Raw genomic sequence first — 15455 nt, forward strand, 5'->3', positions numbered from 1 at the left:
GTAACTTTACACAGCCCATGGACAGTGGGGACCTACTTCACCCTTCTGGAAGAAAGGCCAGTACAAGAAACCAAGTGACACCAAGTACTGCCCACCACAGGATTTCACCTCACCTGTGTTTCAAAGGCATCTGATCTTGGTACTACACCTGCGTGAGCTTTCTGCCTCCCAACATTTCCTCACTCCCAGCAGTGTTAACAACCCAAACAAGACACAGAGGCTTCAGATCTGTTTCAGATCCACAAACATCAGCCTCAGGGGAGCATTTGACTTCACAGATGCCTGTGAATCTTGTCCAGGCTTGTACTTCAATCATCGGCTAAGTAGATGTTCTGGCTAAGATAGAAAATTGCCACATCCCAGGTTAAGTTCAAGTACAGGTAAGTCTTCAGTGGTAATTGTAGCTGTTTTGCCATAAATTTGATGAGGATTGGGCTGCTGATGGGATTAAAAACCTTTTTCCATAGCCACACAGTTCTATGTTCTCCTAATTTCCACAGTTCTGTTCTTGAAATGAGCACATGCTTTGCACCCTCTGTTGCATCAATCTGAACCTTTCTCTTTCTTCTGCCATCTTTTGGAAATATCAAACATTCCATGAATTTTGCAGCTTCACTTGGTTAGTGCTAATGGCCTGATGGTGCCAACACTTAGCTATCACTTCATTCTTTGGATAAAATTCATTCTGTAGTTACAGAGATGATGATATCAGCAGGAATCACACCTGTAACAATCCAGTGTTGCCAGTGCCTCAGTAATACCCAGGGAATCCTTAAACTCTGTGTTGTACAACAATTCATATTTTTCCTAGGAAATTCGTCCAGTGTCCTTTCCCAAGTACTTTCCAACTCCATTCTTTCTGTTGGTCCTTGAAAACATCTTATTTTTCTACTTGGATGTCTAGTTTTGATGTTACTATGCAGCTGAATTATGTCTAAAGCAATTCCTCCCAGTATCATGATGTTCTTCCCAAACTTTGCAGACTTTAATATTTTACCAACATCAGAGAGGAAATTGGCTGAGCAGTAAATGGATTAACAGCATCTGCCTCATTCACACCACTGTGCCCTCAAACTTTTCTAGCAAGATTTTAACACCCACCTGATATTTTGAAGTCATACTTACTAACTCTTCATGAGTTATCTTAAAGTTAATCAGTTAAATCATGGCTATCGGTTGCACTGTATGATTACTAACTCATTCATATAATTATTGCCTAACATAAAAATCTTCAGAACAAATTTCATTGTACATCTTCTTCTTTGAATTTCTTTAGCTGATTACTTCTCAGTTGCATGCCACACTAGAATTCTTCCAAAAGAATGTAGAGATCCAATTTAAAGACTGATGAGTTGACATCATCAGTTGTCAAAATAATTTTAATCATCTTTTCTTTTGATGAAATTGTTTTCAACTTTGTGTCTTGCACTCAGGAATCCACACATAGTAGATTAATGCAACAGCTTTTGGCACATCATAAATATTGATTTATCTTCATTAATTCCATGTTTTAATCTTTCAGACCTATCCAGATGCACATCTAGGATATTTTCTTCATTGGCTTGCTTATAACTTCAGAGATGCCAGCAATCTTTCTATGAGGTTATTAATTTTTTTTTTTGTTTTTTAATTATCTTTTTATTATTATTTTCTTTGAATAAATGAAGATATTTTCTTATGGAATGGGAATTGCTCTTAGTATGCAACATTTTCTGTTTCAGAATATTTAGACTTGAGGCCATCATTCCCACCATCTGTATTTTGATTCTTTTTTGATTCTTTTCACATTTAATATTCACACAGTAAAAACTTCCACCAAAAAAAAAAAAAAAGTTTCCATGGCCACTGTCTTTCTAGTGATGATGTCATGGGTGACCATCATTGTGGATTTTGCATTTATAAATCTGAATACAAGTGATTTATGCTCATGCTTCCATTTGGCAGGAGGTTTTTTGTCCTTACTTGACATTCTGCCTCATATGCTACTGGTCCCCCATCCCACATCTTCCCTGACTTCCCAGAAACCTCTCCTTTCTCAGATTTACTACCTTGCTCTTTGGAGAACTTTTTTGTCATGCACAAACTGCAATGCTTCTGATGACATTGTCTCAGTCTGTGTCATTCTTACTCTTGCTTGAGTTTTCCATAATCTCCAAAAGTGGAATCAAATTGTGGATTCTGGCAGTTCTCCAGATGATGCTCTCTCAGTTTATGGCCTGAGAGGACACTATCAGCATTGGGAACTTCTGAAGTTTATAGTAGAACTTCCAGTGTGAATTATATATGTGCTGGGGGTTTTAAAAAGATGTCTTCTCTCTTTTCACACTTGTATTCTTTTGACACAAATCTACTAAAATTCACAAATCTACCTATCTATTGTTTAGGCTTCAGATAAAATTATTAGTATCATATAAATCACAGCAATACTAGCAGTGGGTTTATGAACAAAACTGGAATATTGGCATTAGAGACCCTCTAAGCCACAGAAATAAAACCTGTTAAAATGACACAAGAAGCTTCAAGTTTATTTACAAACTACAAGTGACAACATGTGCCATTTGCCACATCAGATGATACTAGCTGCCACATCAGCTCAAGGACAAAAATCCTAAGGTATGTTCATAGATCTGATGAAAACAAGGATGCTTCTCTCATTAGAAAAATCATAAAGGAGACAGAGAAGTTACTTAAAAGTCAAATCACAGTTACATGACTTCTGCAGATGAGACTCTGCATTTGGCTGCCTCTCCGTGAGGCAATTAGAAAACTCCAGGACATTTAAATCATCTTTAGCATTTTCCTTTGGCTATAACAGCCTTATACAGACTCTAAAATAAACATTCTTTCAGATTACAAAAAAGTAGGTAAATGGCTTTGAAAGAAAAAGGAAGAAATTAATCTCACAAAAACTGTGCAACAAAGGGAATGACTAAACTCTTGTTTTAAGAGAGAGGATTATTGCCACAGAGAGCAATGAGAAAGGAGAACAAAGAAATGTTACTTCCTGCAGTTCAAATCTAACTTTCCTCCTTATCCATGGGGAAGTGATAAATGGAAGAAAATGTGGAACAGCTGGAAAGGATAAAAGTACCAGGAGATGCAACAAAACAAAACATTCCCCCAGATGAATTGATTTCCCTTTGATCTAACAAAGATTTGAAATTTGTCAGTTTTAAACAGAACAGAAAATGAGGATATGCAATAGACATCTATACTGGATAGGAGCAAGATGAAAGGTCTGAGATGAATCGTGATTGGTATGAAGTGCTCCAGGTTGTTTTGGTTTTTTTTCTGATCTTGTACAACTCTCTCACAACTAAGTAATTACTCAGTTTCCTATCCCATTAAAATTGCATAATGAAAGCTGGGCTGCTTCTGAAAAAATTAGAAGTAAAGATTGCTATTTTATTATCGATAGTCATTTTGGTAGGAATGGCAATATAAAATGGAGTATGTCATTGCTGAGAGAACATCAGCAGCAATAACCTGTCTTGGTGAAAAAGTTCATGATCTAGCCAGTAGTTATTAAATTATATATACAAACTTAATTATATGTATAGTTGCTGTATTACCAGCTTGTCTTTTAAAAGCCCAGATTAAATGTTCCCTCAGTGCCTGCACATCCTGACCTCTACAACAGGCAGCAGTAGGCATAAATAAACCTTGTGTTCACTCAAATCATAAAAACAAGATTGTATTATTAGCAACTACAATCATATATAAATAAGAATAAGTAAATGCTATTAGTCCCTCTATAAGGCAAGAAAACAATCACAGGAACCTTCCTAGGGTATTTTCCTAAAGGTCTATATTTTTATTTGTTTGCTGCAGCCCCTGTTACTGATAAATTTTGCATTTGCATCACCTGCTATTTCCAGGCACGCAAGTTCAGTAGCTGTCTCCCCAGAACAAGCCACCTCCCCAAATCTGTTTGCCTCCTTTCATACCTCCTCTGTCTCCAGAGCCTGTTACAGCTCCAGTGTTCTTTTATTCACATTCCTGTTCCAACACGTGGAGAAGGTGATGCAACAAGTCTGACGTTTACTTACAAACTGCAAGTGACAACAAGTGTTAACTTAGCTGGTTGCACCCAGCAGAAAGGGACATTCCAAAACCAACCTTCCGGAACAACAAACCAAACTGCACCTGCTCAGTTCCCTTGAGCCAAGCAGATACAGATTGTTACTCTGACTGAATCAATTACCAGTGCTGTAGCTGCCAGAACACCCCCAAATTAACACAAAAAGGGCAGGGAAGCAGAAGATTACTACATTTTAAGTCAATATCTTTCACAAGGAAACAAGGAAAAACCTGAAAACTTCTGGAACCTTGATCTATAAGGAAACTGTGTTAATCAGCTCAGCTCACCTGGCCAGATACTAATTCAGGTAAACACTGGCACTATAGCCAAAGCAAAAAAGCAAAAGGCCAAGCAAAGTGCCATGACCAGAAGCTATATTTCTGTTCCATTTCTCTGTCTCCAAACTTAACTATTAATTTCATAATTTCTGTATTTTAGTAGAAGTCAGTTTGATCTGAAAACTCATCAGATAGCCCTGGTACATGCCTTAGCTGAGCTAAGGAAGATTTAATGAACACTGGCAGGGCCCCAGCACTCCTCTGAGCTACAAGAGGACTTTTCACAGCTGCATTGCAAAGCATTCAGGCATGAGGTTGGGAGTCTTCCATTTCTCCTCTTCCCAGAGCCTGACTTTATATTCATTTCATATTCCTAGTTTTTCTGCAGGAAGAGACATCAGGTAACCCCTATCCACCTTTCACCACTACTCCTGTCCTGCTGGTCCTCTAGCAGTTCCTTTAAGCTGTTTCTTTTCCAGGGTGAAGGGTTCTAGACTTCACACTAATTCCTCATGTAGATGTTGATCTATGCCTTCTGCTGCAGTTCTGTGAATCTCTTCTACATCTTTCCCTTTTCTGTGACCAGCACTGCACAGTATGTGAAGTGCAGTGAACTGGAATTTTATACAGTGATCCTGCATCTTTTGCTTTGCTGTCAGATCTTTTCCCAATCACTACCAATACTTTAGCTTCCTCTTTTGACTGCTGCTCAGCACCAACCTGATGTTTTCAGAGCACTATCTATCATTCTGGCGAAAGGTTTCCCCTAAGTAACAGAGATCACTGCAGAGATCACTATTGCAAATGTGAAATTAGGATGGTTTCTTCCCCCTCCATGTATCACTTCACATTTATCTGTGCTGTGTTTCACATGCCATTTCATTGTCAAGTTTTATGATGACTTTCTGAGATTCTTGACAATTGCCCATTGCCTTTACTTTTTTGAATAATTCATATCACCAATAAAATTTGTAGCTCAATGTTCAAACTTTTTCTAGGCCACCCATGAATATGGTGTGGAGGTGAGGATCCAGCACAGACCCTTGCAAAACTCCAATGGTAACCTAGGTCTATTATGAGGATCCATGCCAGGATTTCCTCATTTGTGCCATAGCTGGGATGTTCATGAGGCAAGGTAAGCTACTTTGCCACCTTTTTTTTTTTTTGTTTTCTTTGTTCCCAAAAGGTTCTTTTTCTTTTTTTTTAAAGAAATGAGAGAATAAACACTGGCCATCATAGCATTTGTTGTTAAAGATGAGAGGACAGAGCAAATCCTTAGTGGTGATGTTAAGGTTTTCAGTTTGTCAATGACAAAATCAGAAGTACACAAATCCCAAAAGTAATCTCCTTAAAAAGAAAAGCAAGCAGGGTAGAAATATCACAAGAACCACCTGATATTGAGGCAGATAGGAACATTACCACCAGAAAATCTTTGCCATCCAGCCTGTCATGTGAATGACATAAGGTATGATGGGGCTGGTACATGCACCACGTCCAGTGGAACTTGTGGGTATGGTTCCTGAAAAGAGAAAGTGCAATGGCACCTGGCTAGTTATTATTCAGGTTGTTCCAGCACAGATTTATCATCTCCATTAAAAGTATTTAGGTACTTGACAAGATGCAGAATGCAACAGAAACAAATCAGCAACTTTCTAGTCTGCAAAATTTTATTAAGCAACAGCTGGACAACTCTTACAACTCCAAATCATCAAGGAAAAATAGGGCAATCAGTCCATCTCTCAATCATGTAGACAGTAAAGAATCTGGACAAACCACACTTTTAGAGGGAAACCAACAATACTTTCTAGGCACCTCCTGCAAAATCTATTACACAAGATACATAAAAGGAGAGGCAGATCAGGGTAGTTTTTAAGTACAATGGAAACCAAGTATATTCAGGAGAAAAAAAAAAAAAGGAGATTAAAAAAATAATTAAAAAATAGTCTAGGTAAATAAAGTTCACAAATGGTGTACCAAATTTTCAAAAGCCTTAAGAAAAACATGCTGGGCTTGCTCACTTAAGAATGCATGCACCTGCATGACTCTATGCTCATTAAATTGAAAAGAAAAACTAAAAAACCAAACCAAACCAAACAAAAAAAAAAAAAAGGAAAAAAAATCCCAAATCACTTTCAAAGTTATAGTACCAAAATAATGCATTTATAAACAAATGCAACTCCCCTTCTTTTTCAGGAAACACTACAGTGCCTTTTCAATCGAATGCATCCCCATGCTATTCCACAACACCATATATTGTATCTACAATAAACAACGAGGTCTTGAACAGACATACCCTTCCCCAAACACACAACACACAAACAGGAAAAGAAGCAGCAAATGCTGAAATAGTGAAACAGAAATGAAAAACAACCAAAGGCAAATCAAGTATCAAGCAAACTAAAGAAACAAAGGGCAAGTTAGAAAAGTTCTGAACAAATAGTTTCAAACAACATAGGTAAGAATTACTGGCCGAGCATTATTCCTGTGAAATACTTGAAACTCAGGTGTCTACACACTGTTCCAAAATGTTTCTCTTTCATTATTACTTTAATCTTTATCTGTATCTTAAGCCATCTACTTGGCCAGTCAGATAAAATTCCAAAAAAATAGACAACCTTTGTCAGGATTTAGAATTGCTGATCAGTCCGTATTTTAAAACTGTAAACCAGAGGATTAAGAACAGACTGGCAGGCTTTGACATCACACCATTGAAATTTTCATTGAATACTCTGGATAGGTAAGTATTTGGTGTTTTAATTTATTTAATTTTGTCTCACAACAGCATGTTTTCTTGATCCTGCTCTGTCAGCTCTGTGACAGCAAACCAGTGCACTTGCACAGTGCTCCCAAACAATCAATTTGCCTTGAAACACAAATTTCTCATTACCGATTCATTTGCAAAATCCAAAGTTAAAGGGTGAAGCTTTTAGTTTTCTTAGCAAGAATTGCTTCACTGAATCTTATTTCATTCTTTTGTTTCATTAATTGCTTTTGCCCTAAAAATTTTCTAGATGCAGCAACAATCAAACTGCCCAAAGAAACTCCTGATATATCTTCAGTAATATCAGGCAACAGGGAAAGCAGTCTTTTAATCTTAAAAACATCTCTTTGGGACTTCTTAAGAAGAATATTAAATAAATACAAAGACAAATAATTCACATAGACCATTGTTCACAAGTAGCAATTAATTTTATTCCTTTGAGAATAGTGCATGTAGATTCCAATCCTGTAAAGAGGACCTGTGGTGCCTCCCTGCAGACTACTCCTGAGGGCAGCAAGACTCTAAATTGGTATTTACTAATGAAGGTTTGTGCCTTGAAGGGGAAGAGATATGAACACAAAAACCAATTTGTCTACTGGAATTTTCCCATTTTTGTAAGCAGTATAGGTGACTTGCTCTCTTACACTGGGAAAACTATTATGCCAATCTCTAAATAACATAAACAGCTTGCCCTCCTGTCCTGTGATGGAATCCTACAAATGGGAATAAAAGTCAAAAATCTGAATGACTACTCTGTGGCCAGGATTTTACTTCTAGCATTCTACAAGGAGGGTTATACTGAGCTGTCAACACGGCTATTGGGTAATGCTCTATAATTTCCTTGAGTGGATATACATGGGTCATACAAGTCAACTTTAATCACACAGTAATGGGGAAGTACCTTTTGGGTTGGATTCTGGTCTCTTATGCATCTTGGTGTAACCATATGGTGAGGCTGAAAGTTGGCTCTCTGTCAGCATGCCACAGAAGGGTCTCATCTCTTACCAATCTCTAAGTCTGATTTACTGGTCTGGAGTAATTTGGGCCCTGCAGACATGCAATTCCTAACTCTTGCTCTGGGAAACACATTCTTAAAAGTTAATGAAAATTTACTGTGTCTTCTCTCCCCTTTCATTTCATCAAATCAGTTTTTGCACTTTCTGCTCTTTTTATATGAGGACGTAAAATGTTTCTGAGAGGTAAGAGAGCAGCAAGGTAACATAGGATCACACACATCAGGGTGCAAAAAGCAAATGCACAGAAATTGTCTGAGGCAACAGTCAGGCAAGCTCCAAAATCTCCAATGTTTGTAATTTCTGAGAGGACACTAAAAAGACACTTCAAGGAAAGCCTGGATCTATGGAAAGTTTAGGCTGAAGGCTTCAGAAAGTTAGGTATCCTTGTCTGACACCTGTAGACCTTCATGCATCTTCATAAAAACACTGTTTTACCTGTGGCCACATCACAGGAAACTTTTGTAACTGAGCTTAACCTGTGTGCAGATTTACTGATATTCAGGCAGCCCGTGGCACATGATACTGCAGTCTCTGGAACTGAGTGCAAAATTGCTAATGTGATAATCCTTGTTTTTCCCCCTCTCTTACCCCGCACCTTCTCGTAGTTTCTCAGGATGTTGCAGAAACGTGTATTCTTACTGTTTAAACAGTAGGAATGCAGAAACGTGTATTCTTACTGTTGCCACTCCATTTATGCCAGACTTTAAATATCAATTTTTGGATTCTGTTTGAGATAATAATATTTCAAGGATATCACCATTATTTTTTCAAAATTATCAGGTTCTTGGTTTCATCCCTTGCAACTCCAGCAGAGCAGATTCTGACTTCAGATGGACACAAAGCTGCTGGCTGGCATCAGGGCTCTCTCTGCCCAAAGCTGCTGCAGCCAAACTCCATGGCAGCTTCATGCTGCTCTTGGAGCAGACCTAGAAGGATGAGTGGAGCAACACCTGCTCCAACAGATCTCCTATGGAGCATCTTGAAGAGGCAAAGCTGCTGCAGGCAACGTCAGGGCACAGCTCCATGAGCTCTGTGCAGCACCTTGCCAGAAGCACTGTGGCAGTACTGGAAGCAGCTGAGCCCAACTGCAGGAGGAGCACTTTTAGGCTGAACAGAGGAAAATGCTTCAGAGGAAACTGCTGCACTATTCCTTGTGCCTCAGCTGATTCCAGGCTAGTTTGCCTGTACCTCCACCTGGCATTGAATTGTGCCATCACCAACCCCAACTGAACTACAGTGACCTCCTTACAAACAGCCCGTGCCGTCACACCCTCTCTTATCACATAACTCACCTTATCTTGTACCTCAACAAAAAGCAAACCACCATGCCTTCTATTTTTTAAGCCACTCCCCACCAGAGTATAGTTACAAATAAAGAAGGAAAACAGAGGACAGATTTCTGCAGGTCCCAAAGAACTCATCTAGACTCTGTAGTCTGCATAGCTCTCCATAGCAAACTCATTGTGTTTAGCTGCCAAAAAATATTTTTGCCTGCATTATGAAGTTTTTGCATATTATCCAGCAAAACCAGGTCTTCCTATAAGCATTTTTAATTTCTTGCAGCAAAATATAACTGCTAGCAAACAACTGCTTACAAAGATGCTCTTTAAACATAAATAAGTGTGTATAACTCACTGATACATAGTAAAAAAATAATCCCTAAATCACTCATTACCTTATACAAAAAAATAATTTGTTTTTTGGACATTAACAGGAAATCTGCATTAAATTATCTTCAAAAAACTACTCAAAACTCCCTACAGAAAAATCAAACCCAAACTAAAACAAAACAAAAAACCAACCCAAAAAAACCCAAAAGAAGCTCCCTAGACTGTTAAAATTATTGCACAACTGAAAAAAATAAGCTTTGGAAAAAACATCCTTTACATCCTTTCAGTGGAAATTACTGCATGTATAACATAACTAGATATTTCTGAACACTTTGCTACATTCTTCCTAGAAGTACTTAAGTTACCTACAGAAAAACTAACAAAATAGAAAATGTAACATCTATCTTTCCGCTGAATGCAATAGCAGTCTTCACTGCTTCCTATTATAAGTGATTAAGTGGGGATATTCTTACTTGTTTCCTATATTGTATCTCAATTGAAAATAAAATGACTTTCATTTGTTATTTTTATAATTTAGGATCCAGTTGCACACTCAGATTTCTATGTATTTACCATTCCTTTCATTAACATTCTATATATTTGAGAGTATTTTCTCCCTCTAATTGGGGATTCTCTAAATATTAAAATCCTTAATTAAAGAGACTTGGCTAAATTATTTTCAAAAAGATAAAAGACTATCTTATCTTATAGAATTTTCTGACAAGTAAATGGAAAGGATGTTGGAAATAGCATTTATTTTCCCAATTTTTTGGCAATTATTCCTTGTTCTTTGCTGAGGCAGAAACCAGAGCTCTTTCTATGCCATGGCTCTTTGTGAGTGCCATCAGAAGGATGCAAGCATGACCTGGACCAATGAAACCAAACTACTAACTCTGTTACTTGTTTTACTGGTTTCAATTCTTGGTTCTCCATTAGAACAAAACTACTGATAACTGGAAAAATTTGGCAATAGACAAAGTGAAGAGGAATACCATTCTCTGGAAGGTTAAGAAATTGCAAGCAGAACTCCTTATTTAGATTAGATTTTCTTCAGAAAAGAACATTCACATTGTGTCCATGTCCTGATAATTTTGGCTGATAATGCTCTTCCAGCTGACTATTTCTGACATATGACTAAGTGGCCCTTCCCTCAGCAAGCAAACAAGCCAGCCCAGGTATGTTTCTTGTCTTACAGTGTTCACTGTGTGCCTGTCAAACACTAATTAGGGAACAGCTGGTTAGCACAGACCTTAGGGCAGGTGAGGCCTCTCATCAGCCAATTTCCCTCCTTGTGCACTGGAATTAGTGGACTAAGAATTCAACCTACTGTTTTTACAGCATGTAACTCAATATAGACAAAGGGCTTATTAGTGTTTCCTCTATAAAAACCAACAAGTGAAACATTTCCATTGATTTTCAAGGGACCAGACCAAATCTATTTTGGTTCCTCTGCTCCACACACATTAAACATACAGGCACTCAAACTGTTGAGCAAATCAAGCACATGAAAAAGAACACAAATGGGCCCAGACAATTAAAGAAAACAAAATTAATTAATTAAAGAAAACGCCAGTCTGATAGATGCCAAGGATAATGTTGAGCCTGACCACTCCCACACACAAGCAGAAGCTGCTAAGCTTTGGATAATACAGGCATGGTATCTACTGCCCCACTCCTTCCTTCCTACTTCTCCTTCCTCCCTTCCAATGACACCATCTCACAGGTAGTTTTTCCTGGACCTACCCTGTGGGGCATTATCCAATCTAACTCATCACCTCCCCTGGCAACTCTCTGAAACTCCTCTACTGGCATTGCTCCTCCGTGCTGTACAGCTCTGGAAACCTCAGCAGAGCAGCTCACTGCATATTGGCAATTTCTACTACAGCAGGGTCTTATGTGAAATGTTCCTCTAGAATAAATCAAACGCAACACCCATCAGCCCTACTACTAGGACTCAAGAAAAACAAAGAGAGAAAATCACACATATTCATCTTAAGTTATATGGGCTTTTTCAAGTAAAGAAGCTAAACCGTGGATGAAAGACAAAGCAGCTGTTGACACCTCAACCAGCATATCTTTCCCCGTGATCTTTTAACTTCAAAAGATCCATTTTTACAAAAATCTGCTGTGATGTTTTGTAATCTAATATCCAAATAATTATATGAATAGTTTGGGGGTTTGTACATTACTGGCAAAACTATTTCCATATCAAAACATACTCTGTAGCAAAATGCTGACAAGGAAAGAGAAAAAACAAGTAAACATGTGCACAACACATGGACACTTCTGTGCAAGCAACCTTCTGAAATGCTCAACATGTCCACATGTGCACCAGAGAGAACTGCACAGTCATACTACTGGTATTAAGCTTTCCTCCATCACACTCCATGTAGACACGGTTTATCCTGCTCTTAGCTGGAGCAAGTAACAAGGTGGGTGCCAAAAGACATGATTCTGTCCAATTTTTCCTTTCTCTTTCAAACTCATTTGTTCTCCAACCAGCCATGATGTTGTTTCCTGCAATGAATTTGCTTCCCTGATGAAATTTCTTCTTGTAATGACTTGCTACACACTTCTGTCTCCTTTCTAATTCAAGCACTGCTGTAGAACTTGATTGATACTGATTGCTAAGAGGACTGAATGCACTGGGTCTTTTCATTTGCTGGAAAAGCTTTGTTTACATGGTGTAAACACACTGAAATGAGGAGCAAGCACAGGCACGGCCTCGGAGGTACATCTGATCACACTGTACCTCTCCCAGCTACAGGCCAAATCACAGAATACTGCTGAACGATGTGAACAAAAAAGCCACACTCATTATTATTTCCTCTCCAGTTTTTTTTCACCTACTGAAAGATGCTTATGCCAGTAACAAAAGAAGCAGTGCTTGTAACTGCTTCTCTGTCTTCTGTCACCTACTGCAAGATGTTTATCCCCCTTAACAGCATACAAAACAAACAGACATCAACTTCTTTGATGCAGTAGGTTTTTAAATCCTGGTTCTAGCCAGGACAGAGTTAATTTTTGCAGTAGCCAGGAGAGGGCATGGCTAGAATCTATAGACATTATTCTATACCACCTCCAATCATTTTCTGGGGCCCTGGGAAGGGTCCCATAGTGTGGCAGCACAGTCAGGTATTGGCAGAGGCTCCCCTTGGTGAGCACACATGAGTGAATCCTTCACCTCTCATGCACTCTGTTATTAACATTGCTGCTGTTACTGTTTGTTTTCTTATTTCACTGCTGTTTGCAGTAAATTGTTCTTCTCTCTACCTGTGATCTTTACCTTTTGTGCCTCCAATTCTCCTCTCCATCCAGCTCAGGGAAGGGAAAAGGGGAGGGGGCAGTGAGCAAGTGGTGCATGGTTTGGAGTGTTTTGGTGGAGACACTAAATCGGAGAAAACCATTCCTAAATCATGACAAACACCCACTGGAAACAATTTTTTCTCTTCTGAGTAATACATGACTGTTTATAAATTAAATGTTTACCTACATAAGCCTCCTTGGAAACTGTGGTGCTCAGTTAATAGCAGGTATCAGAGAAGAGACACATGTCTTCAAGTATTATAGCTTCTTTTCTTTTTTTACTTTTTCCTGCTATTACTGATGTTTTAGTAGTAGAAGTACAAACTGGACCAGAAAAAAGTCACGTTCCCTGTTTTAAAAAGAATAGCATGAGATAAGGCGGTCTAAGAAGAGCAGTCTGTTTTAATCCCCCCATGAGCTTACATCAGCTACTGTAGCACACACAGCAGAACCACCACAACAAGCCAAAAGCCACACTTCTCCACGTAACACTGAACGCTTCTCAACCCTTCGCTCTTTCTGAGACCCAGCACAACGCTTGAAAAGAAAAAGAAACCAGAAAACAAACAAGCTAACAAACAAACAAACAAACAGAAAACAGCCCCCCACCCTCCACCCCGTGACTGATTAGAGTTAATGCCCTTCTGGTGGGCACCAAGAGACTTTTCCGTTTTACTGCCTTCTTAACTCCCAGGCATCTCTGCACACCTAAAGCAGGCTGCCCTGACATTTTCCATTTGGACTTTATGAGAAGGTTAACATTTTTCACTCTCCAGTCTCTGCTTTTTCATTTGAGGCGTTGAGTCACATTAGCCAGAGCAACAGCAAAGGCTTGCACTGCAGAAAATGGATACTGAAAGTCCAAAATGTAAGCATTGCCATCAATTCTTCCAAACTGCATCACCTGGGAAGCAGGGGAAGAGGAAAAGGAAGGGAAAAGAGAACAAGGTCAAAAAAAATGAACAAAAAGGAAGAGAAGAGAATAAGAGCAAATCTTTTCTGCTTTGTAGGAACACCCCCCTTTCATATGATTGGAGCTACAGACATGATGGGGTATGATGCCAAAGAACAGTGAGAGCACTCTACTTTTCGTCTGTATAGAGTATTTGACTGCAATATTTCACTCCACAGAGTAAACTGATAAAACATGCTAGACTGCATAGAGCATTGGTTTAAGTAGCTTGTCACCAATTACTTCAGCAGATATGGGTACACCAGCATCATGCTTCCTGCAGGAAAGTACCAGTCTCTCCCTTGGAAATATCCTACCATCAACCCAACAGAAAACCAGATTTTGTTTTCAAAGAAAGGAGCTTTCAGGGAAGGGGAATAACCAATTTCCCTACTCTAGCACTTCATAGCTGATAAGGTGTTCATTCTTTGCAGTTCTGTTTTCCTCTGCATAAATATCTTCACTAGCACGTAATAACAGCAAGAACGTATTAGCAAAGGGGCAGTGAGAGCTGTTTGAAATGCAAAAAAAGCAAAACCAGTCAGGTTGTTCATTGCTCTTCCACAGGGAATACCTGAAGTTTGGCCTATTATTACTGTTTTTTCATTCACTTCATCGGAAATACAGATTTTATTTGCTGTACAGCAAAGATCCTTGAGCTAGACTGGGGACTGACTGTGCAAATCAAGGCTGGATTTGTTACCCCTGGCAAGAAAAAACCCCTTGGTTGGGTGGCTTTGCACAGCTGCCCATGGGCACATATCCACAGCCATTTAACTGAAGAAGAAAGGCTCTGATCGCTGCCTTTGAGCTGTTGTTTCATACAAGCAAAACCAAAAGACTTCCACTGGTCATGCATGTTGGATACTTAAGACACCTAACTCCCAACTTAAATCAGAGGAATCTTTAGTGAACCAGAAGTGACTTACAGCTGGACAAGGAAATGAATATGAGTCTCCTGAATCTCAGTCCAGCATCCTGCTAATTAGCACCATTTACATGCCTGGGTTTGGTGTAGTAGTAGTAACATACCACTCCCAGGCCAAAATTAAATGTTTTGATTTTTTGAAATAGCCACTGATCCTTCTATCCACAGGCAGTTCAAAAGTAGCCCAGGAGCACTTTGCTTTGGGGTGGGTCAGTGTCTCCTCTAGCACGAAGAGTCAACTCCAAGGGCCCAGTAGCTGTTCACAAGTGGAAATTTTGGCATGAAGGGAAGCTAACTGCCTTAGCTACGTGCTGCCTGGCAATGTGAGCAGGGCAAGAAGGGAGCAGTGTTCACTCAATTAGCTGCCATCCACAACCACCACTGATGGCAAGTGCAGCTACCAGTGCAGAGAACTACTGTGTTTATTACAAAACCTTTAGCAGTGAGAGCCAGCCAGACTAAAGGAGGCCCTTGTTCCCATGTCTGACTGCAATAAGACCAAACATATTTTGTGTATTTACTT

The 15455-nt window shown here is 39.1% G+C and overlaps 1 protein-coding gene across 1 annotated transcript in view; it reads right to left on the reverse strand.

The window, feature by feature from the left end:
• Nucleotides 1-6008: 6008 nt before the first annotated feature.
• TULP4 (TUB like protein 4) overlaps nt 6009-15455 on the reverse strand; it is a 149758-nt gene continuing 140311 nt past the window's right edge. Inside the window, 1 exon segment of the mRNA XM_036379547.1 lies at nt 6009-13956. Within this exon segment, the coding sequence (XP_036235440.1) occupies nt 13840-13956 (117 nt within the window). The 3' untranslated portion in view covers nt 6009-13839.

This window comes from Molothrus ater, chromosome 3 (genome assembly GCF_012460135.2).
Source record: "Molothrus ater isolate BHLD 08-10-18 breed brown headed cowbird chromosome 3, BPBGC_Mater_1.1, whole genome shotgun sequence".
Taxonomy (NCBI): domain Eukaryota; kingdom Metazoa; phylum Chordata; class Aves; order Passeriformes; family Icteridae; genus Molothrus; species Molothrus ater.